We start from the raw sequence: 24,839 nt of genomic DNA, 5'->3' as shown, positions 1-24,839 counted from the left end.
GGATGCTTAATCATGTCATTGTGATCTGGTTTTTTCTTTTATTTTTCCTTTGTAGGTTGCGGTGTTAAATGTAAGGAAATTCCTATGGAGCTTGTATTTGTGATTGACAGCTCTGAGAGTGTGGGACCAGAAAATTTTGAGATCATCAAAGACTTTGTAACCACTTTAGTAGACAGAGTAACTGTAGACAGAAATGCAACCAGAATTGGCCTTGTGTTATACAGTTTAGAAGTTCGGCTAGAATTTGGTCTCAGCAAGTATCCAAGCCGCCAGGATGTTAAGCGAGCAATCAGAAAAATGCAGTACATGGGAGAAGGCACTTACACAGGAACTGCTATCCATAAAGCAACCCAGGAAGGATTTGCTGGTGCTCGAGCAGGGGTGCGGAAGGTAGCTATTGTGCTAACAGATGGCCAAACAGACAAGAGAGAAGCTGTAAAACTAGATCTTGCTGTTCGAGAGGCTCATGCAGCAAACATTGAAATGTATGCAATAGGAATCATAAATACTTCAGATCCAACACAGGCTGAGTTTGTGCGAGAGCTAAATCTGATTGCTTCAGACCCAGACAGAGAACACATGTATCTCATTGATGACTTTAACACCCTCTCAGGTGCGTTCATTGAAGTTTTATTCTGCCTTGTATCTGATTCTTCTCACGGGGCAGGGTCGGGGAGAAGCATTACCTTAGTGGATATGTTTTGATGCTGATCAGGATTAGTTACAAGACGCAAAGTAATAGGAATCTAGAGATACAGATTTCCTTCTTTTACAGTGTCACATTATAGGGCAATGTGCCAACAGGGGGACGTTACCCAGTCTAGGGAAACAGCTGCTTAGACTAGTTTTCTAAGCTGAGTAAGTGCTCATGCACTAAAAAGCTGAAAGACTGTAAATCAGAATGAAACCCATTGTCATAAATTCTACTTGTTCACTTCCCCTGGGAAATAACCCATTTTCACTTGGTTATTCACATCAGCAAGATAAGCAGTTATTCTCACTTTACCAGCTTAGTTAGATGAACACTTTTACATAAGTTCAGTGTATTTTCTACCATGTCGAGGACGTCCACGCTGGCTAATTTGTGACCAAAAAAATCCATAGTCCAAAGAGTCTGGAATAATCTCCTTAGATGCATGTAAACAATCCAAAGGAGTACTAGATTACATGTGTATTACTGGCATACGTAAGTAATCCAAATTTTAAAAATACGTTGATTTTCTCAATATGATAGGGTTTCTACTTTTTTTTTTAACAGCTCTGGAGTCCAAATTAGTCAATCAATTCTGTGAAGATGAACATGGCACCTTAATATACAACCATAATGGAAACAGTGCAAGTATAAGTGGACCATCCTCCCATTCAGGATCTCCAAGTTCTTTACATTACATACTTCAGAACAACAATGTTAATAGACAATCACTTTCAGCACAGACACTTGGAGTATCTACAGTAGAAATTCCTCTGAGTCTTGGCCATCTTCCTCAACCATTAGCTCCGGTAGGAAAATTCAGCAGGCTTTAATGAGCAGAAATTTAAAATAGATATCTTTCTGTGCCACCTGATGTAATATGTACCATTTTCCCGCATTTTCTACAGGACAGGTACTTTAACTTGGTATGCTCAGAGCTCCTTGTTCTGAGTAAGAGCTCTAATGTTGCATGAAGGCGATTAACTAATAGTTATAACTTATTCTTGATAGTGTTACAATGATTCCTTTCTTTCATACAGTAATATTAATGTCACAGTGTGAATCATAGCAATATTAAAAAGCAATTACACTGTTATAATTAAGTCTAAGAATAGTAGCTGACTCAATTGAAGATTATAATTTTAAATTTATAAATAAAGTTCAGTAAAGCTCAACTAAAAAAAATCCATATATCCCACATTTAGGTATGACAACTTTCCTGGTAAACCAACCAGGTGAAGTTAAAATTCTGGTTCTTAACACTGAAGTCAGGGTAAATGGAAAAGAAAAACATTAGAAAATCCCTTAGTCATGGAGGGCTTGTTCATTTTGAAACATTTCACAGTATCTGGAAAGCAAAAAAAGATCAAATGCTTATTTCAGACCAAAGTACCTCCTGTAGTATATGAAGCCTATGAAGAGGAACAAGGTGAAGAAAAACAGCCAGCCTTCCAAACAGTGCACACTAGAGGTATTTTTGTCATTCATTTCTTCATTTTCATTTTTTGGCTGATGAAAAATCAATGTCTCATTCTATTTCTTTTCACCTGCAGCTGTGGGACTGTTATTGTCATCTAAACAACCACCATCCAATAAAGTGATGACATCATCTCTTCCAACTGCAAGCCCCACACCAAGACTAGGTGGGGTATAGATCAGAATTAGTTTTTCATTTTTTCCCCCTTCTCCTGGTATTAACTTTTAATATAGCTTTAAATCAGAGCAATTTTATTCCATTCTCCGAAGATTTTGTGAGTCTGTGATGTAGAAGAGAAGTAATTTCAGGGTTTTGTAACAGATCTACTTGTAGTTCTTGTCTTCCCCCATTCCAGATCCCACCACTCCACTTAAAGCAAAAGCAAAGTTATCTATAACCTGAGAGGGAGCTCGTAAGTGACATCAAAAAGAGAATATAATGCTCACTGAGGGTGGGCCAGTCAGCACGTCATTTGTCAGCCAAGAAGGAGCAGTCTTGGTGGGAGGCTTCAATAAAGACAGAAATAGTGATTTCAGAATTGGACAGAAAGAATGTGTTTCTCTTTCAGAGGAGCAGTAGGAAAAAACAGTGCTTAGTCATCTGAAGGAAAGTATAATAAGTAGCTGACTGCTTAAAGGGTTGATTCTTTTGATATGAAATGCCCAAATTTATTTTGTTCATCATTTGGGGGATTTTCAGTTCCAGTAATAGTGTATTATGATGGGAGCAACAGAAGAGAGCAACAGAAACATGCTCCCATGTTTCCTGGGAACAGTGGCATCTCTTATTTGGTCTCCGGCACTAAATTTTTTTTCAAAAAAGTGACAAGATACCAGTTGCAAAAGACAAAATATTAGTGTCACAACATTCAACTTCACAGAAAACTGTTTTCTATCTCATGGTGTTATTGAAGTGAGTGTGACTAGGTTAGTATGTCACAGTCCTCTAATCTGTATCTGTAAGAGTCACTAGATCAACAGGCTTTACATTCAAATTTATGTACATAATCACTACCATTTTATTAGATAAGTAACACAAATACCTTACAAAAACAAGACAAAAGTTTTATATTCTTCTCAGTATTTTGATGCCTCCTCTCTCACACCACAAGAAGAACTAATGCAGAAGGATGCAGCAATGCAAAAACAGCAGATACAACTAGCTTACAGCTCTTTGGCTAACAATTTCAGGTTGCTTACATGACTGGTTGCACTTAAGCAAATTAAAAATATATATATTTCAAAATTATCATATTCATATTGTTTATTCTTTTTGTATGTGGAGACATAATACTATTATTTCTGGAATTACTAGAATCATGCCAGTAAAGGAGCAGTTTACTTGACCTACTAAGGCACACTTATAGCTTGTCTTCAATGCTAATCTTTAGAACTAAAAGTGAATCTTCAACTATTGCATAAGATTAGCAGAAAAAAATAAAACAAGATCAGATTTAAAGGTGAAGTCTATGGAATACAATTGACTTTTACAAACTGAATTGTTTCTATTCCTCTTTTTTCTTGATTTCAGAAGGTAGTGTGGACCTGCGGTGCAAGCTAAGGCTAGATCAAGGGCCATGCCGTGTTTATAGAATAAGATGGTACTACGATAAACAAGCCAATGCTTGTGCTCAGTTTTGGTATGGTGGCTGTGATGGAAATGCAAACCGCTTTGAGACTGAAGAGGAATGTAGACAGGCTTGTGTATCTTTTTCTGGAGGTAGGAATTAGTCTCTACATTAAAAATAAGCAGGTTGAAGCTACTGATTGATTGGCTTTTTTATCAAGTATCCAGCATGGTGTCTAAAATCAAACTAATTAATTTATAGAATGCTATTATGAAGTCATATGCCCACTAACTAAAGAAATGTCTACCTATGCAAGCATACTTCAATACTTCTGGCATTTATTCTATGACATAATGATTATGCAACAAAATAACAAATTTTCAGCAGTATCAAGAGTAGCAAATTTCCTTTTTCACTCAGTTATAGCAAGATCAGTATAGTAATTGCCCTTCCCTCACCTAGATCTTTAAATACTACCATTGTACAATCACTAACTAGACCTTATTTTAAATTACATGTATGGCTTTGCAAACCAATCCTTGGTTATTACATAATTTCTTTTCCCTTTGTTACAGAAACTTGATATTTGGCATGGATTCTGCAATGAAAACTTCACTTCTTTTAAGAGAAACTATTTGCACGAATACTATTTTACTATTTAAAGCACAAAATATCAAGTACCAAATTACATGCAGAGTACTAGTTAGTACAGAAAAATACAACAAATGCATCAGCTTGTGGCCTATATGCTCTCTGTGTGACAAGACAGGGATGTGGTTCAGTTACCCACCTTTCCTAAACATATCACAGGTACATTTAGTCCTCTCTTTTCAGTGACCTCCCCTCAGTTTTTATTAGCTAGCCAAGATTAATGACAATTACAGTTAAAACACATCCACAGATTTCTATGAGTGAATATACCAATAACTGGCATCACTGTGTTGGGTTAGTTCATGTCTAAAGTGGTCCTCATTAAATGTTTCTCTTCTGAAAGCCAAATCTAATTTTTAAATGCATTTTAGTGTTTTCACCTTCCTTAGTTAACTATTTAGAGTTGCATTCAAAATGTTAAATTCAGCACCGTGTGCCCCTGTGATACTGCTTTCTTACATTTTTGTCTGCCTGTATATGTTGTATTTCCTATTATTTAATACGTTTTAAAGCTTCTTTCTAATAAAACACTTCTGGTTTTACTGCCAGGACAGAAAATGAATAATGGTACCTTTACGGGGCTAAAAGCTTACCTCACAGCTAAATTACACTTACTGTGTCATGTGTTCCTGATAATGTAACTGGATTTCTGCCACAGCCCTTAACAAGGCCAAACATCTCAGATTACACACTCCTGTACATGAAACTCGATTATCATTTTTGGTTGCATTTGTGTGGTTTGGTTCTTTTTCCTGAGCAAATGGTAACATCAAGCATATTAAAAAAACCAGAGTTTAGCCTCAACCAAAACACCTTCACCCTTTCCACCTGCAGAGCCCTCAGCCCCTCTCCTGACAAGGCCAGAGAGATTTCTGATTTCATCCACATTCTGCCACCTTCCAGATGGCTTCAAAGGGCTCCTCGCCAGCCCAGGGACAAGCTTCAGAGAAAGAACTGCCGAAGGAAAAGTTTCTTCCTATGATTCTTACTCAGAGTATTATTTTGTTAATTTGAAAGTGGTAGGGCAGTGTAATTAAAATCTGGATACAGTTTTCAAAACTGTAATTCAGTATTCAGAATTTCAGTAATTCCAAATTAAAAATTCCATATTCCAGCTATTTTAAAATAAACCCAAAACCACCGAGCACCCACCCCGCCCAATCCTCAGTATTTGGCTGAATTGCCGAGAACGCAAGCGTTCCTCAAGGTTTAGCGTTTGCCGCCTCAGCCGAGCCGGGGGTGGAGCCGGGGCGGGCGGGAAAGGGCGCGCGCTCCGCACGTGCAGGGCCGCAGCCAATCACAGCCGCCGCGCCAGCGCGAGACTCCACCCAGCCCGTTGCCAGGGCAGCGCGCGGACTCGTCAGGGCGGGTGGCAGCCATGAGCGGGGCGCTGGATGTGCTCTGGGAGGACAGGGATGTCCGCTTCGACATCTCCCCGCAGTGAGTGACCGTGTCCCGACCCGGCCCGGCCCTGCCCTACCCTCACAGCGGCGCTCTCAGGCCCGCCCGGCGCCCATGGGCTGGCTGAGCGCCGTCCCCGCAGGCTGAGGCCCACCGCCGTTCTCGGCGCGGTGCACGCCGGGAGCGCCCTGGTGTGGCGGCGCGGGGAGAGCGACTTCGTGTGGCGGAGCGGCGCGGGATGGAGCTGAGCCGGGCAGGGCAGGGCAGGGCAGCGCAGTGCTGGGCAGGGCAGTGCTGGGCAGGGCAGGGCAGTGCTGGGCTGGGCAGGGCAGGGCAGTGCTGGGCAGGGCAGGGCAGGGCAGGGCAGGGCAGGGCAGTGCTTGGTGGGTGGGGTCCGGTCACTGTTTCCAATGTAAAAACAAAACAAAAGGTTGGACGCTGGACGACTGAGGGAAGGGTGTATACTTTTCCCAGCTGAGCTTTTCTAGCACTGAGAGGTACAGCCAAACTTCAGGCGTGTGTCTGCGGGCACGGTGGCACTTAGGGTTACCAGGAGGTTCTGTCCCTGCTGTGGAGTTGGCACCCTCCTCAGAGAACAGGGCGGTAGCTGTGCAGTATTTCACGAAATCCATGTCCTAATGATACATTTTGTTTCTGTCATGCCATACATGAAGAGTTTTGGCTGCTTTTGACAGTACGATTAAAATGCAGCAAAAATTCACACTATATTTGTTGTTATGTAATTGAGTTGTTAGATTAGTTAAACAAAGCAAAATAATAATTTAAACAAATAAATAGAAGACCTCACAAAAAACCTAACCGTACCCTTTGAGGAAAATTTAGCAGAGCATTTTACATGTCCTTATACATGCGGGTTTTTTTTTGGTGACATCTCTTCTTTCCTGAGCCTAGCTCCACTCCTTATGACCTGAAAGTACAAGAGGCAATAAACGTTCCTCTAAAAATTACATGAATGCAAGGGGTTTTTTTGCTTTGTCCTCCAATTTCCACACATTTTCTCCTTACTTTGGGGTATAGTTTTCTTGGTCACACTTGCTGCATAATTATTTATTTACTGTTATAATTTAATAATAAATATATTCGTACTTTTTATCTTGGAGATGTAGTGATAATTTCAGGTATATGTGATTTGTGTGTATGTATGCATATGTGGATTTTTCATTGCATGATGTACTGAGCACAGCAGAAGGTGAAGCAGGGAAACAGAAATGGCCTCATTTTTGGAAGATAAATCTAATTATTTTTCCTTTTTTTTTAGACAAATGAAAATGAGACCTGGAGAGGTCCTTATAGACTGCTTAGAGTCTGTTGAAGATACCAAAGGAAACAATGGAGACAGAGGTAACTGCATACTCAGGAAATTTTAAACTTTCTACTGTTTAACCTGTGTAGGTTCATGAAAGCCCTGTCAGGTTTCCACTGAACTCAGTATCAGTGTTCTGTTGCACAGAAGAGATCCTGATTAATTCATAAATCTGCCTCGGAGTGTTTTCAGATAGGATCTCTTGATCAAAGTTGTAGGAAAGCAATAGTCTTGTCTCAGGATTTGTTTAGAATTGAAAGCCTTGTAAGTATAATCTGTTTATAAGCAGTGTGATGATGTTCTGCTGTAATCCTCTTTAATGCTTAACTTTTCCCACCCTGTTTTTAACTGAATCAGTAAGGAATATGTAGTGGGCAGGGGCTGAAGCTGCCAGCATGCTGAGATGACCCTTCTAGGAAGTTGGATGTGCTGCTCTACAAGGTATAGAAAGGAATAAATTTGCATGTGACAAAGGGGTGAGGTTATTCATAAAGGCAGCTGTGGTAGTTAACTCACTGCCTTCCCCTTCTCCTGCCCAGAGCAGTTCTGCACTGATTGTGTCTGTATTTTTACTGTAAGCATCGAGATGGAAATCAGTAATTGTTCTTGGTTTGTGTTTGAGAAATGCTGGTATATATTAGAGGTTGTTTCATTTGTTCCTTGTTGGATTTTCTCTCCTAGTATTTAAGAAAAATTTATGTTTAGTGGTTTAGTGATTTTTCTGGTGGGGTGTCCTGTGCTTTTCTTTTTTTTCCTATCAAGAGGAAGGAGTATTCTGTTGTTTCAAAACTAGCGGCCAATATATATAACAGAGCAGAACATTTCATTTAATGGAATTGACTGAGATTAAAAATATTTACACTCTTTATCTCCAGGTAGACTGCTTGTGACAAATTTGCGGATCATTTGGCGCTCACTGTCATTGCCCAGAGTCAATCTCTGTAAGTATTATCTTTTGCTTCCTTTGTGGTGGCATGCTATTCCTTCACGAAGTGTAGATTTCAGTACAGAATACTAAAGTATAGCTGTGTTGTTCTGTAAAGTGTAAAGTCTGAAATGAATTGTTAGTAATCAATCTATTTTTAATATAGGAGCTGAGATGATAATTCATAGCAAAATAGTAATATTAATTATTCAATGTTAATTTCTCAGAAAAGAAGTTGAAGAGTTCTTCAGACATATTTTTCATTTGGCTGATGTGGGATTCGTTTGGTTTTTTAGAAAGAAACAAAAGTTTGAACCTCTTCATACATTGCTTTGCTTGTACCTCTTGTTGCCACCTGCTTATTCACATTCTGCATTTTTCTATTTATGCCCCACAAGTACCTGCATTTCCAGCTTTACTGTTGTAAACTCTGAATAAGTTTCTCATTTTGACTGTATGAGTAGCTAGCGGTCTACCAGTATTTAATTTAATGTGCTGAAACAGGGGCAGGATGCAGTTACTTTGTACCCAAATTACTTCCAGTGCTCAATGTGGAATCTCGTTCTGTGGAAATATTTACTGGATTGGATAGCACCTGGAGCAGCCAGACAGAATTGGTCCTGCTTTGAGAAAAGCACTTGACCAAACAACCTCCCAATATCCTTTCCATTTTAAATTAGTCTTCAGTGCTGTGGTGAGGACTCAGGCCATTAACCACAAGGGGTAACTGTCACAAATAGTGTCCAGAGCTTTGCTACAAAATTCAGTAATGTACTTTGTAATTTTGACTGTTATTTTTGTTGTTCTCTAAACAATGTTTTTTTCTCCCCTGACTTTTAAGCTGTCGGTTACAACTGTGTTATAAATATAACTACAAGAACTGCCAACTCAGTAAGTTCAAAAACATACTTTTAAAAATAGTAAAAGAAGCTGTAATTAGTTGTTTTATACTTACTGCATTATATCAACAATAATCCCAACGTTTACTTGCAAGAACAGTAATAGAACAGTAATGAAAACTTAGTTTTAAAAGTTGAGAGCTCTCAAATACATAGCCTGAATGGAATTACATGCAACTGTCAACCTATTTGTTTGACTTGCTGCAAAGAAGTAGCAGGGAGTTTATGTAGATTTCCTGGGCAACCACATGATAACAAAACCAAAAATACTGTTTCAGTCATAAATTGCAGGCTTCATTAGTTTTACTATTGATGAAACTGCTAGTTTATCAAAAAGGAAAATTAGTTCTGTTGTAGACAGCAGTAGATCAGTGGTAGAATCAGGATTATACTTCCATGTACACTATTTAGAACAATAACTTAGACAGTATCTGAAGGTTATTTATTATATGTACAGTCAAGCTGCTATACTGACAAAATGTAAAATTTCATTTTTTCCTTACAGAAATTACGAGGGCAGACAGAAGCTCTGTATATATTGACTAAATGTAGCAATACTCGGTTTGAGTTCATATTTACCAATGTTGTTCCTGGAAGTCCCAGACTCTTCACTTCAGTTATTGCTGTGCACAGGTAGTGTACTTAAAGCAGTGCTTGATCAGTGACTCAAATATGGGGGAATACAACTGCTGATAGACACAGTGTATGAATGTCCATATTTAACATTCAGAAAACTTTCCCAAAAGAGAAAAATTTCTGGAAGGAAAGGAGAATGATCACAAACTTTAGTAGGTAACTGCACATAATGAAAATTAATGTCTATTTATACTAGTTATTGATCACAGTTTATACACCTTGTGTGTATAAACTATCTGAACAAATAAAAGTATAAAGGAGCTAATTTCATTGTGCATTTTCTAGCTACAATTTCTGTCTTTAATGATTTCCTGTAATTTTAGGCCATGTAAAGGAAAGGAAGAGATAAATCCTGGACAGAACTCTTAACTGACTACAAAACAGTATAGGCTTCCCACCTAAAGACAAGTCATCTGAATGAACGTGTGCATAATACATTACCATAGGTGTCTATTTAAGAGCTATGGAATACTGACATGTATATTGGATGTTTGTGATTTAACTGGCACTGAAAAATTAAGGATTGTTAATGTCCATGCTGTGTATAGCATAGGACCCAGAGGACTTACGCTTTGCAATTGAGGCTGGGAAATTATGATCTTAAGGAAAAGGAAGAAATACTATAGATATAAACAATACAGGAGATAAAAAAATTGTTAAAAACCCTTTTTAAGTTTAATGATAATTTCATTAAGAAAAGCTGGAATATAATGGATTATGTTGGAAACGTTTTAATAGTACTCTCACTTTTGTGCAATGTGGTGACAAAAAAAGCTGAAAACGTAACTTTTATATCACAACTAAAACAAAGAGTAAAGATAATAGAAAAACTGAACTGTAATCTATTGGGGTTTTTTTGCAGGGCTTATGAAACTTCTAAAATGTATCGTGATCTAAAGCTGAGAAGTGCATTGATTCAAAACAAGCAACTGAGATTGTTACCACAAGAACAAATATATGATAAAGTCAACGGAGTCTGGAATTTATCAAGTGACCAGGTATAGTAAAGAGTCAGATTATATTGACTACAGAAAAGTTAAAATGTTTCAGCTTTCATCTGCCAGTTGTACTACTACAGTTTTGTAACCGCAAAGGAATTACCCTTAATGCTGTTCATCAGCTGATGCACGCAGAGAAACTGATGCTATGTATTTGCTACTCACTACAACAAAATCTCCTTTTGGCAGCCTGACGTCTACATGACTTGGCTAATATGCAAGGAACTAGATGGCTGAATATTTGTATGTTTACATGCAGCTTTGGCTAAACAGTATTAAGATTGTAGTGTCTTTTGATTACTGTAAATTGAAAGTATTGGAAGAGGAAGCTGTGTCTTAAAACAAGAAAAAATAAAGACTTGAAGATAAAAATAGAAAACATTTATTATTTTATAGGGCATTGGTTGCAAGTGTTTCCCAGAGCAGTGAAACAAAACAGGAGCTGATATTTCTGTCTGTGCAATTTTAGTCCAGAATAGAAATATGATCCACCCTGACAAACTAAAAAGTTCTTTCCTCTACATTCCCTTGGCACACATCTCCTCAATTACCTAAGTTTAACCCACATGCCATTATACTTACGCTTTATGCCAATTGCAGATCTGTACAGTTAATAACGTTCTCAGATGCTTCATGTATCCCCATGAGGTTGGCTGGGCTGTGACTTGATCCAGCTTTGCTGCAGTAGTAGATACTCTTAGCTATTTTCATTACAGAGGTTCTGTAGCCTTTAAAGATTGGATCTTGCTTCCTTGCAATCATAGAAACATTGTGACTGGGTTGGGTAGGGAAGAATCAGGCTTTTAGTGAATTAAATATGAACCTTGCCTGTGTTTAAATGGATAGCAGAAACCATCATGTTTGGAAAAAAAGTTCTATACTTAAAAGCAATTCTAACATACCTTTTCTTTAATAGGGAAATTTGGGAACATTTTTTATTACTAATGTGAGAGTAGTTTGGCATGCAAATATGAATGACAGCTTTAATGTCAGCATACCATATCTACAAATTGTAAGTATCTTACAACAACCATTTTCAAAATGAAACAACATATGTTCAAGTCTTTAGTTAAAACTCCCAGCTCACCAAAATTATATTTCATATCTCACATTCAGGGAGGAATTTATTCTTGTCAACCACAGGGTATATTTTCTTTTCTGTCCAGATTAGTTTGGGGGTTTCTTGGGCAGGTACAGATGCTGAAAAAGGCTTGCATTTCAAATTTTTTTAGTATTTACTATGATGTTTCATGCCACCTACATACAGTTGGATTAATGATCTGTGAATCTGATACTCAAAAATTTACTGTTATCACTGTTACCACTTCTAATAAAACACTTTTCCCTAAGGTTTCAGGGTTTCAGATTTGTAGTGGTAAATGGGAAGAAATGCTGGTAGCCAAGTTTCCAGAGCCAGTAATTGTAATTATTACAGTGTAAAAAACCAAACTGAAACAAGATTTTTATCCAGTAATTACAAAATTTTTGACTGTTTTATACCTCTTTATCATTAGCGTTCAATAAAAATGAGAGACTCAAAGTTTGGCTTGGCACTTGTGATAGAGAGTTCTCAGCAGGTAAGAAGCTTTAATAGCCTTTTTTAATTGATTTCATTTTCATATAAAGTATTTCTCTATTTCTGAAATGTTGTGGGACTAATTTTAAAGTACACAGAGCTTTGGCTCTGTGGAGGCTTTTGAAAACCTTAAAAATGTTCTCTTTGCACTGCTTGAAGTATATGTTAGGGTCAATATGGCTATTGTGAATTCTGGTTTCTCTAAACAAAGCAACAATAGGCCAGCATGACTAGCTTATAAGTGTTGAATACACTGTCTTCTGACAGATTATTTTGGGGATCTAATTAATTCTGTACTTAATAAGACCACTCTTTTAAATCTTTTTGATTATTTCTGTGTATCTGAAAGCTTCTTTAATAACATCAAGACCTAACAGACTAAACGTTTGCTGAGTAGCTGGGAATAAATCATTAATATCACTTCTGAATTTGTCCCACCCTTGTTTGCCTGTGGTTTTTTGAATAAGGAGTTTGTTCCCCTTTTATATAATGGGCTAGCTATTAACAGTTTATCTGCCTCATAGAGAAGCACTGTCATTGTTATTATTTCACCCATTATTCGAGTAGCAGAATGAAAAGAGATAATATCAAAGATAATGTTTTGTCAGCAAGCTGAAAATTGCTATCATTAAACTGGAAATCACAATCCATGAGAAAAAAAAAAGTTTAAATAGTAAGCAAGACTAATAAACAGATGTTGTCTTTTTTTCTCTGTTATGTAGAGCGGAGGATATGTACTTGGTTTTAAAATAGACCCTGTAGAGAAACTACAGGAGGCAGTCAAAGAGATTAATTCACTTCACAAAGTTTATTCAGCTAATCCTATATTTGGAGTGGATTATGAAATGGAAGAAAAGGTACATTTATTAATTTTAAATTAGATACAACACTGTGTTAACAGTAATAAAAATATATTAAACATATTAGATACATGCATTTACTTACTACAGTGTTTTAATTTTCAGCCTCAACCTCTTGAAGACCTAACAGTGGAGCAGGTTCCAGATGATGTGGAAATAGAATCTGATGAACATACAGATGCTTTTGTGGTAAGCAGCTCCACAGAGAACAGAAAAATAAAATCATTGTTGTGGTTATTCAGATTTAAGCAATGTTCAGCTGTAATCCTCTATTAAAGATAAGCTGCAAATGTACTTTCTATATTTAAAACACATCTATGTGCCTTTTATTAAACATCCTGATTATTACAGGAGTTTATTCTGTGTATAAATTTTTAAGAACTATTATTCAAAATAAATAGTAGTAGATATCTAAAGGAATAGTTGTATGTAGTTTCTCAACTCATTCAAACCAGGAATAGCTTGAAAATCAGCAGTGTAATATAATCAGATACATGATACTAAAACAAGTCTTCCTTCTCTTGGAGCAGATGAGTAGGTGGTGATGCCTATATGTTCACCATCCATCTCAGATTCAAACTTGAAAGTTTTTTAGAAAGGAAGCAATAATTTTGTATTACTATGTCTCTCAGTATTTCAGGAAGATTTACTTTAAAATGCATTAGGTGGCTTGATTACCCTCTTTCAACAAATTTCCAAACTTAGTGTGCAGCCTGGCTCCATGATTGGAAGAGTAGATGGCATATACTTTCAAATGTTAGCCTTGATGCATTGACAATTGACATGTGTTCTTACCAATCTCTGAAGTTTGGTAAATTAGCAGAGCCAGCACCAGCATTATTTCCACTCCTTTTAATTTGGTGATCTTTTACTAATGCAGATAAGCCCCTGTTATTTCCTTTCCCTCTTCCCTAGCTTTTTGCCTTTTTTCTCTTCATTTTTGCACATTTTTATTCAGTCTGCAGCATATTTGAAGACATACCTTTTCCTTAAATGGAGATCTGTTTGCTCTGTTGGTGCCGTTGTCACCTGGATAAGTAACTGTGTTTTGTACATTTTCAGACAAAAACTGGAAACTGAAAATGGTTCAAAGGTAGTTGCTGTAGGAGATGGAGGTTGTCCAGGACCCAAGGAGTGGCTACATCTGAATATTCCAGAGCACTTGATGCTGTTCTGTAGAGTCTTGTATAGCTCGAGAGCCAATTGAGCAGGAAAGCACTTTTCTTTGCTGCCTCTCACCAGTCAATAGGGGCAGCTGAAGCAAGATTGGGCTCTTTTTGGTAAATAAGATCTAGAACCTGCTGGTCCAGAGATTTCTAGAGCTGTGGTTATTTTTAGAGATCTGATATCCTGAAGAGTTTGAACCTTAATTTCCACACACACAGAATGGGAAAGATGTTATCTCTTTCCCACATCTCTATTTGTTGAGTTGTTCTGTTACTCTTTTGTTTCTTAGATTGAGTACCGTGTTAACTGAATCTTGATACTATACATTTTAAGATAGTTTTTTAAGTTTTTAGTCTATGTAAAGTGTTTGTCGGTGTACCAAATGTAATACAAAAAATGTTACCATTTAAAAAATCTTTGTTTATTATGATGGAAAATTCAAAGATTGGTATTTAAGGAAAAATACCATAATCCAGTGGTACCTAATCTGTCATCCAAAATAAAAACTCCTGTTAGAACCCTTTTGTAAATTATTTTTACATAGAAGTAAAACACATATAGACTGGATTGTTGTGAAAGACCTACCCAATACAGTTTTGACCCCAAGGAGTTATTAGCAGATGTGGTTTTTAGACTTCTTTTTTCAAGGTTCTTTTTTGTTTCCCTTTGCAGGCTTACTTTGCTGATGAAAACAAGGTAAGGAGATACTTTTTCATACTATCAAATTCATGATGTTAAAATGGGATAACGAAATTAAAAGTGCCTTCTGCTTTATTTTCTCTCATATCTCATGGATTCAAAATAGCAACATGATCGGGAGCCTGTTTTTTCAGAAGAACTGGGACTTGCAATAGAGAAGCTAAAGGACGGATTCACACTCCAGGGACTCTGGGAAGTAATGACCTGATTTAGATTGGCACATGTTTGTTTCCTAAGCAGGGAAAATTCATGGTTCTTGCTGGATTTAGGAGATCTGTAGAAGATAATTTAGAAATATCAGAGTAGCAGAGAAAGAACATGCCAAAGCTAAAGAGCGGGCAAATATTATATAAAAGTCCTCAGGCTATGTCATAACAGCAAGATTGTTGAAAGCCCTCGTACGTTTAAAAGCTTTGCATTGATTGTGTTGCCTCCCTAAGCAGTGGGAGGACAACCACTCTCCAAGGCAGGCGGGGCAGGGCGCAGCTGCTGGAGGCAGCGCTTCCCCCTGCAGGTTCCCCTCGGTCACTGCTGGAAGGACCTGCGAGTTCCCTCTGCCTGGCAGACTGCGAGCACCTGCAAGTCCCTTCACACAACGGGCATGGCAGTGTCGTTTGACACACTTGTGTAACCTCCGGTGTTTTCAGGATTGTCCTGTTTCTCCCTCCCCTGACAACACAGAGTCAGCCACGGTGTTTCAGACACCATGTTATGGCAAGTAGCCACCATTTTTTTACAACTTTGACCAGCTGCCAGGACCAGGCACTGCATGCTGTTTTATACAGAACTGTGTCAGAAAAGGAAGCCTCCTCTTTTTCTGCACATGGAGACCACTGTTTGAGACAGGGCAGTGTGAGGTATGCAGTTTGATGCTCAATTTCAAGTATTTATGTATTTATACAGGGCGATGTACTTTCCCATAATGATTATGTTTGAATTAAATTTCCATAACTTGTTTAATGATTTGCAACACACAAATACCATCACACACAGAACATTTTGTATGTAGGCATATTGGCTGTGTTATTGATAGCTTTAAGAAAAAGCAATTCTGTTCCAGATAATAGCTTTCATGTCTTATAATTTTGCTAATTGTTCAGTACATATCATTCCAAATATTTAATTGTAATCCAGATATCCTCATACAGTCGTTGTTTTCTTGTTTGTTTTTGCTAGAGCACTTTTTAAAGCAGTGATCTAGAAAAAAGTGCACATGCAAATAGCTTCTGTGTGTGAGTCATTAGACCTCTTATGATGTTATGTGTTATAGAGAAATGAGTCATTTATTGTTTAAAGGGAGACACAGCTGTTACGTTTTCTACTGAGATCAAACCTCTGTGCTGTTTTCTATAAATGGAAAAAGTCAAATGAGCTCTCAGCTGTTGTTTCAGCAGCTGACTGTTAAAGTAACTGTGGTATGAATGTAATACTCATGTTTGTAGAAAATCTTTCATGGTACATATTTTAATGAAATACTACCTGTATTGAAAAGCAGTCATTATTTCAATAAACTTTGATAATATTATATCTTGTAGATCTTACATTCAAGTAGTTGTATTTTGATCCTGTTTCCATTACATTCAAAGAACATTTTGCCATAGGGGTGGAGACTTCAACTTGAATTGCTTTTGGAAGCAAGACTTTACCTGAACTAACACATTTTTTGTCTTAACAGTAGCATTTGGTTTTATAACCAAATGGATATTAAGAAGCAGCCAAAAATTTCAAGGTCTTAATATCTTGAAATAGTGTATGTGATATGGGTATGTAAAAAAATAATCTTAGAACATAGGCAATCGATTCAAAGTTCTGGACTTTTTTAGTATCTTTATGACTGCAGCGATGAGCTGTATTAAGCAACTCTGAAAAAGTGAACAGTAGTTACAACTCACATCTTGATTAATAATATTTCTATTTCAGAATATTTAGTAACATGTATCAGAGCAGTCTTGCTCATAGCTGTCTCACTGAGGGTCAGATTCTGCTGTCCTTACTCATTTCAAATAATTTATTACATTGCACATAATCTTACTGATTCAATGTGGAGAATGATGGCAAAACCTGACCATAGTGACTAAGAGCAACAGTTGCTTCTTTCAGTCTTTGACAGCTGCAAGAGCAACTCTGTTTTTCCAAACCGTCCATCCCAAATTCCAACCTGTAAGAGTATGTACCTATATTTAGCTAGCAAGATTAAGTTGCAGAGGCTTCAAGCAGGGCAAAAAGCACATTGGTCTGCCTTTTTTACAGACGAACCTTTGGGCAGACAACAGCTAAACCTTTCTACTCCCTCCCCTTTCCCAAGTGTTTGTGAAATGGATTCCCAAAGGGAACTCACTGAAGAGCTCAGACTTTACCAATCCACCCTCCTTCAGGATGGCCTCAAGGAACTCCTCGAAGAGAAAAAGTTTGTAGATTGCTCTCTAAAAGCTGGTGACAGAAGCCTGCCTTGCCACAGATTGATTCTGTCGGCATGTAGCCCTTATTTTCGTGAGTATTTCTTATCTGAGCAAAATGAAGAGAAAAAGAAGGAGGTAGTTCTAGATAATGTTGACCCCAACATCCTGGATATGATTGTCAAATACCTTTATTCAGCAAGTATTGATCTCAATGATTCTAATGTGCAAGATATTTTTGCTTTGGCCAGCCGCTTTCAGATCCCTTCTGTATTCACTGTGTGTGTCTCCTATCTTCAGAAGAGGCTTGCTGTTGGTAACTGCCTGGCCATCCTTCGATTAGGTGTTCTGCTTGATTGCCCAAGACTTGCATTTTCTGCCCGTGATTTTGTTTCAGATCATTTTGTGCAGATCTGCAAAGAAGAGGACTTCATGCAGCTTGCCCCTCATGAACTTATCTCAGTTATTTCACCTGACAGTTTAAATGTAGAGAAGGAGGAACTGGTATTTGAAGCAGTAATGAGATGGGTCCGAACAGACAAGGAGAACAGAGTAAAGAGCCTGGGGGAAATTTTTGACTGCATACGTTTTCGTCTTATGCCAGAAAAATATTTCAAAGAACAGGTGGAGAAGGATGATATAATTAAAAGCAACTCAGACCTTCAGAAAAAAATAAAGATTATTAAGGATGCTTTTGCTGGAAAATTGCCTGACTCTATCAAAAGCACAGAAAAGTCAGCCAAAGGGGAGGTGAATGGTGATGTAGGAGATGAAGATTTACTGCCTGGCTACCTAAATGACCTTCCCAGGCATGGCATGTTCGTCAAAGACCTGATTCTTCTGGTTAATGACACTGCTGCAGTAGCCTATGATCCTCTTGAAAATGAATGCTACCTAGCAGCCCTGGCAGAACAGATTCCCAGAAATCATTCCAGTATAGTCACCAAAGAAAATCAGGTCTATATTGTTGGAGGACTGTATGTGGAAGAGGAGAACAAGGATCAGCCTTTCCAGTCATACTTCTTCCAGGTACAAGCTTTATAATTGTTGGTATAATAATAGGTGCTTTTAAGGGTTACTGAAAAGTGTTCTGAGTCTTTGTAAGTGGGTTGTCTAGTCTCTTTGTATGGTGATGGAGGGAAGTATCTAGAGAGTTATTTTTGTCTCGGAGAGAGAAATGAAGCTGAGGGACTTGTATCTTCTTTTTCAAAATTAACCCCTGGTGAGATCTCAGAAAATATTAAAAGGATTAATATATTCTTTCTAGGCACTGGCTTTCCTTAAGGCCCAGATTATTCATGGCACAGATGTCTAAATTTAAGTCTAATAATATTTTTGTAAAATATTTCTTGTGTATTTCTGTTAACTTTGATGAAAGTTGGAGTGCTTTAGCTGGTTTAGACCTAATGAGATGTCTTTCTTTTTTTGCATCTGAAATACTGTCATGACAGCAGTAATGTGTGTATTTTAAGTGCGATTTCTGTCACTAAAATTGCAGAAGTCCTGTTTGTTGAAAGCCTAAGGGCCATATAAATATGTAATGTAGAGACAGAAGGTTTTTTTCTTGGCAAACTGTCAGTGTTAGTACACTAAATACCATGTTACAACTGAGGGTAATTTTATGTCTTTGTAAATCTGTATAGTATAAGGCTGATTAATACTAAATGTAACTCCACAATGTATTTCAGGAAAATCAGCAAAAATTCAATTTGGCGTGCTTATACCATAAACTAAATCTGTTGTACTTTTAGCTACATGATTTGGGGTATATTTTAACTATTTTGTGATGAATTACGCAATATGCTGCTGGCCATGTCCTGTCTTTAGGCACACTGGCCTAACAGAGTAAAAGTAAGTCCTGTTTCAATATGAAATAAAGCATAGTAATAAGCAGTGATAGAATTTTAAAGCCTTCAGATATTAAAAAATGCAAATATTGTTTATAGGAGTATGGCCACTGATTTCACACATAATGAAAGACTTGGTTTCAGACATTTGTTACATCCATGAGAGGGAAGTCTTCGGTTGTAGGAGAGGAATTAAGACTATTTAATTTCCTTATGTAGGTGTAAAACACTAATCACTGAAGTGCAAAACTTGTTACAGAAATACTCTTCCAGTACAAATAACATGCTGATGTCATAATGTGTATTTAGTCCAGAACTAAGTCACAGCCTATTAGAAAGGAGCCTCTCTGAAACTAAACCTCAAGACTGATACTAAAAATTGATGCAGTTTTCAGAATCCTAGTTTATATGTCAACATCCATTTCCTGAAATCATGTTCGTTTGCTTGTAATCTTTAAGCTTGCTTGCTGCTGCTATTCCCTATAGTTAAAACACTTTTCTGCATCACCCATGTGGTTGTTGTTCCCTCTAAAATATTAATGTGGTGCCAAACCAGTTTTCACTTGCTGCTCTTCCTGTCTCCACCAGTGAAGCATTGTATTTGGTAGCTTACTTGTATTAGCATTGTATTTGGTAGTTTATGTCTTCTTGAAGACTCATGCACTAGGTGAGCTGTGATCTCTGAGGGTAACATTTCATTACCCCACCCAGATCCAGCTACTGGGGAAATCCATGTCCATGAACTACATTTCACTGTTGCAATAAAACTTTCTGTCCAATAGGGGTGGTCTGTCAAATTTGGGAGATGCATTTTAGCATGGAAACCTGTGGAATGTATTTCTGGAAGAAGAATGTCACCCAGCTTAGCCCTGAACTTTACTTTGAACTTTCTTTTGCTTTCTATCAAATGCCTTTACACTCACATAAACTCTTATCTTACCCTCTCTTCCTGTACCAACATCAAGTAAATCTATATGCAGTAGGTGTGAGAGAATAGTTCTTTTTGAACATTAGGGAGTTCAATTGCAAGTTCTCAGCAAAATAAGCAAAAATAAGCATCACAGTTCTAGGAACATACTGGGTTTCTTTTTCTTCTGTCCTCCTGCTGCTGCTTCTCCTTAGATGTTTTCAGCATACTGGATGTGAATTGAGACAGCTCTGAGAGTACTGCAGTAGAAATGCCATCAACATTATTGCCAAGGGAGCTGCAGTGACTGCCTGTTTTGCTTAAGAGTGAAGTCTTTATTTATTGTGTCTTCAGAGATCTCATGAACTTTTGAGGGTATTTGTGATGAAACACACATCTGTTGCTCTAGGGACTGCAGAACATCTGTGCCATTTGATACCTCCCGATCAGTGCGAAGAACTGTGTAAGCATGTCTGGCATCTCGTAGCGATGAGCACAACCAGCTGGAACATGCAGGTGTGGAACTGCAGGAGTGTTTGCTCCCCCAGGCAGGAAGAGGAACCACTTGTTCTTTCCAACAGAATAGGGAACTGAAAGCGAGGAACCTTTATGTAAGGAAGAAGAGCTTAATAAAGAGGCAAGGAAACAGTGAAGGTGAGCAGACACAAAGAGAGTAGTATGGCATTGACTCTGCTAGATCTCAGCACTATGAAGCATGAGTGGGTAGAAGATACCATTCTTTACCTGCACTGAGGGAAGGGTAGGTTGTTCAGGCAAGCAGATTTGCTGTTGAGAGACACAGAGTGCCAATAGATAAATTCTATGGAACAATATTCATTGTGTGGATATTACTCTTTGCCTTTCCTAACCCATCCTGTTCTGATGCTCTTTCAGCTGGACAGCATTGCTGCTGAGTGGGTTGCCCTTCCTCCACTGCCGTCAGCCAGGTGTCTCTTCGGGCTGGGAGAGTCAGACAACAAGATCTATGTAATAGCAGGCAAGGACCTTCGCACTGAGGAGTCGCTAGATTCAGTATTGTGCTATGACCCTGTGTATGTTTCAAACTTCATTATGCCCACTGAGGACATGTAGATGGCCCATTGTTAGTTGAAAAAACCTAACAGTGATCTTCTTGTTCCAGGGCAATGAAATGGGGTGAGATCAAAAAACTACCCATCAAAGTATATGGCCATGCTACTATCTCAAACAATGGATTGATATATTGTCTTGGTGGAAAAACTGATGATAAGTGAGTTTCTAAGTCTTTTTGTGACAAATTATGACATTGTCTTCTTGGTCCTTAATAGATAATATGTCCTCACACTCAGAAATTAGGGTTTCCCTTTTCTGCATATCTGGATTAAGGTTACTAACAGTCTAGCAAAGGGGAACACATTATGGTATGTAGGATATATTTTTTTGTGATAAGGTGAATTACATATAAATTGTAATCTAACTTGTTATTTTAATAATCATATTTATTTCCAAGGAAAATTTTACTTACACTGTAGACACATTAGTAATACATAGCTATGAGGACATTCACTGAAAGTAGTCCTTCCTTTTAGATAGATATACCTAGGTGCCCTGGAATTGCTGCCTCAGTTTCCCCAATTTTCTGACCTGTGATACCTGTTACACCTTAATGGGTATAACATTAGGAAAATGAAAGTTCTCACTCACACTGAAATTTGGTGGTAATTTTTAAGTGTTTGTATAGGGGATCTTTGAGATACAAGTCTTTGAGATACCATCCAAAACACCAGCATATTCTTTCCTTTACATAACCTTTGCCATGTATTTCCCCACAAATCCATCTGAATATGCTGGGAAAGGATGCTGTCTTTCTCCTCGAAAATACAGTGAAATTGCTTCCCTGTGTAATATAAACCACATTTGACATTTGATTTACTCCCGTGGATGTGATTAGTGCTTTGTAGACATTGCAAGGATTCTCAGATTAGATACAAGAAGGATGTCCAGGAAAGGAAAGAGGTGGTATAGATAAACCCATACAATGTACCTGAATTAGATCTACTTGGAACAAGTCAAAAGTTCATTGGAAATGATCACTAGTTTTCTTCTTTTTCCCAGGAAATGCACTAATAGACTATTTGTGTACAATCCCAAGAAAGGAGACTGGAGAGACCTAGCTCCCATGAAAGTGCCTCGCTCCATGTTTGGAACAGCTATCCATAAGGGCAAGATTGTCATTGCAGGTGGTGTCACTGAGGAAGGCCTTACTGCATCTGTTGAAGCTTTTGATCTGACCACCAATAAGTGAGTGCAATATTCAAGCTATTTTAAGCAAGTGTTTTATCATCTAGGCTTTTAGGAGCTCTGAGGTAAGAGTCACAAAGCTGTTCATGTACCTATACTTCCCCTGAGACACTTGGTCTGCAATCACATCTTCAGCAACAACAGCAGCAGTTTACAGAGCCCGTCTCTGGACGTTTTTCCTGTCCCCATATGCACTCAAATTATTATGCCAATGCCACTTGAAATAAATACGTGGTTTGGAAACTATAGGGAAAACTGACAGTAACTGGGGAACAATGTATCTGTATGAAGAATATTACTGATTAATCAGGGAATATGTAAGTAGTAGTCCCTGGGAAGAGATGTCATAACAGTGTAATTGTGTCACTTAAGACTTGCAGAAGTCCCTACAGGGATGGAGACACTGGAACTTACTGCTGATAAATCTCAGAATTTTTTCCTTTTACTAACCCATGGCCCTGGTACCTGAATTTATGTTGCCCATTTAGTGCATTCAGTTTACAATATATCTCATGTGTTTTACTTAACTTTTTCTTTTCATCCTTAGATGGGAGATTATGCCTGAATTTCCCCAAGAAAGAAGTTCCATCAGTTTAGTCACTTTAAGTGGAGCTTTGTATGCTATTGGAGGCTTTGCAATGATTCAACTTGAATCTAAAGAATTTGCACCTAGTGAAGTCACTGACATATGGAAGTAAGTTCAATTTTAGTCACTCCTTCCTGGTCGAAAGCCTTACCTAAAATTGAGGTTTGTAGACACCTGAAGCTAACATTATCTTTCTGTTTAACTCTGAAAATGATCCATAGCACAGTCTTCAGCTTCTTTAAGAGTAAATTGCCATCTCTTGGCAGGTTTAGCTTTGACAATAAAAACATTCTCTTGTGACACTGTGATGCATATATACACAGAGGTCTGTAAATACTGATGTGTTGATAGTCAAATGAGTAACTGTTCCAAGAGAATCAGAAGTCCCTATCTCCTAGATCTTTTTGAGCTAATTACAGCAGCAGTGATGAGACAGCATGTCTCTTCTGCGACTCTTAGTTGCTAATGTAAATTCAGAAGTTTTAGTTTGCAGTAGCAAGGAAAAACCCCCAACTTTATATGAAAGACTATGAAGAAATTCAGAAGGGATACTTAAGGAGGAAGCTTTTATATGGGTAGTGAAAGCATGACACAGGTCAGCAACAAGCTTTAGGGGTCAGGAAAAGAAATACTTGTGTGCAAGAACATCTTTCTGTTCTGGAGTAGAGGAAAAAAGCATCCTTTCGTGGTGCCTTTCAGCACATGGGTGCTACAAGCCTTTGCAGCAGGTGGACTATCCTCTTCATGCATGTGTGCTGAAGCATCAAACTCATAGAAGCTACTTTCTAACATTTTTTTAATATGCAGGTATGATGATGAGAAGAAGGAATGGGTTGGCATACTGAAAGAGATCCGATACGCTACTGGAGCTTCCTGCCTGGCCACACGCTTAAACCTCTTCAAGTTATCAAAACTGTAAATGAAATGCTATGGAAGATATTATATGGTGAGGGAGTTTTGATAGGCTCTTCTGGTTTTGTTGCATGAAAATGTCCCCAAATTGTACAGTTTTGTAGCAGGATATTAGTCATACTGGGAACTGTTACACAGTTCATTTGTCTGTCCACTTCTTAAGATACTTACTAGATAACCAGCAACCATTCGTTTTTTGCCGGTGTTTAGATTTCTGAAGAGTTACCATTAATGTTGATTAGATCAAGATTTTGGCAAGAACTCAGTTTTTCACTCTGTGAAATTGCAAACAAAACTAGTTAGACTTCCTTGCCCTCATACAATCCAGGTATTTGTGGGTTATCCTCCAAACAATGCTCATTAATTAATTGTTAATTAAGTACAAATAATAGGTAGCTATTTTTATTCTAACTGGCTGTTTGTATGGCTGGATTTCCTCTTTTAGTAATGTATGTAAATCCTGCACTCTTCAGTGATATCTTGGAAATATTTTCATCACAGACCTCATAAAAATAATTTAGCTTGGAATTGAAATGAATGTTGAAAACAGAAGTGACTTCATACTATGTGGCCTAATAAATGCCAGTCACAGCCAAAGCTACACTAGTAGACAGAGGAGAGGGAAGAGGGAGAAGTTCACAAGGTTAGTTGCTCTACTGTTTCACTTACTATGTTTAGACTTCTGATAACAAGGATTTTCCACTTTTTTATGCTTTTATATTTATTTCCAAAGCAAATATTTTATGGAAGTTTTTCTCAGAGATCTGAGGCCAATAACAAGCATTCATGAAAAAGTCCTAAAAGAATTATCATCAGTAAATACCTGTGACAGAGAGGGCTTTTTCATTTACTATGGAGTTGATGCCTTTTAACGTTGAAACTTTTAACAATTAAACTTTGTTTTTAAAACTATAAAGGTATCAATTGATGGTGTCTTTTTTAGTGATTAGCTCATCATCACTATCATATTGACTAGACACAGATTTCTTAGTACAGCCTTCGCCCAAAATCACATAGTTTTCTTCAGAGCATGCTTACCA

At 37.8% G+C, this 24,839-nt stretch overlaps 3 protein-coding genes across 5 annotated transcripts in view; all 3 read left to right on the top strand.

Annotated features, from left to right (window-relative positions):
• LOC146434685 (uncharacterized) overlaps positions 1 to 4,318 on the top strand; it is a 31,543-nt gene extending 27,225 nt beyond the window's left edge. Inside the window, exons 30-35 of the mRNA XM_085066539.1 lie at positions 56 to 613; positions 1,259 to 1,500; positions 2,075 to 2,162; positions 2,245 to 2,334; positions 3,699 to 3,887; positions 4,311 to 4,318. Of these exons, the coding sequence (XP_084922665.1) occupies positions 56 to 613; positions 1,259 to 1,500; positions 2,075 to 2,162; positions 2,245 to 2,334; positions 3,699 to 3,887; positions 4,311 to 4,318 (1,175 nt within the window). The remainder of the gene's footprint in view (positions 1 to 55; positions 614 to 1,258; positions 1,501 to 2,074; positions 2,163 to 2,244; positions 2,335 to 3,698; positions 3,888 to 4,310) is intronic.
• Positions 4,319 to 5,690: 1,372 nt separating this feature from the next.
• BBS5 (Bardet-Biedl syndrome 5) lies at positions 5,691 to 16,412 on the top strand. 3 transcript variants are annotated; one of them, XM_085066522.1, is made up of 12 exons: positions 5,691 to 5,826; positions 7,067 to 7,149; positions 7,987 to 8,052; positions 8,878 to 8,927; positions 9,441 to 9,568; positions 10,434 to 10,569; positions 11,486 to 11,581; positions 12,084 to 12,146; positions 12,868 to 13,002; positions 13,111 to 13,194; positions 14,845 to 14,868; positions 14,978 to 16,412. In XM_085066522.1, the coding sequence occupies exons 1-12, from the start codon at positions 5,765 to 5,767 to the stop codon at positions 15,077 to 15,079; spliced, it is 1,029 nt and encodes a 342-aa protein (XP_084922648.1). In that variant the 5' UTR covers positions 5,691 to 5,764; the 3' UTR covers positions 15,080 to 16,412. The 3 variants fall into 3 exon arrangements, with proteins under 3 accessions (XP_084922648.1, XP_084922650.1, XP_084922649.1); XM_085066524.1 differs by lacking the exon at positions 7,987 to 8,052; XM_085066523.1 differs by lacking the exon at positions 12,084 to 12,146.
• A 139-nt stretch (positions 16,413 to 16,551) lies between these two features.
• Positions 16,552 to 24,715, top strand: KLHL41 (kelch like family member 41). The gene is made up of 6 exons (XM_085066521.1): positions 16,552 to 18,296; positions 20,916 to 21,073; positions 21,163 to 21,270; positions 22,116 to 22,301; positions 22,849 to 22,995; positions 23,695 to 24,715. Exons 1-6 carry the CDS (start codon positions 17,040 to 17,042, stop codon positions 23,804 to 23,806), a joined length of 1,968 nt encoding a protein of 655 aa, XP_084922647.1. The 5' UTR covers positions 16,552 to 17,039; the 3' UTR covers positions 23,807 to 24,715.
• Positions 24,716 to 24,839: the final 124 nt, after the last annotated feature.

The sequence above is a fragment of the Lichenostomus cassidix genome, chromosome 7 (assembly GCF_008360975.1).
Source record: "Lichenostomus cassidix isolate B80296 chromosome 7, HeHo_3.0, whole genome shotgun sequence".
In the NCBI taxonomy this organism is placed as follows: domain Eukaryota; kingdom Metazoa; phylum Chordata; class Aves; order Passeriformes; family Meliphagidae; genus Lichenostomus; species Lichenostomus cassidix.
This window is presented reverse-complemented; position numbering and strand designations above follow the sequence as displayed.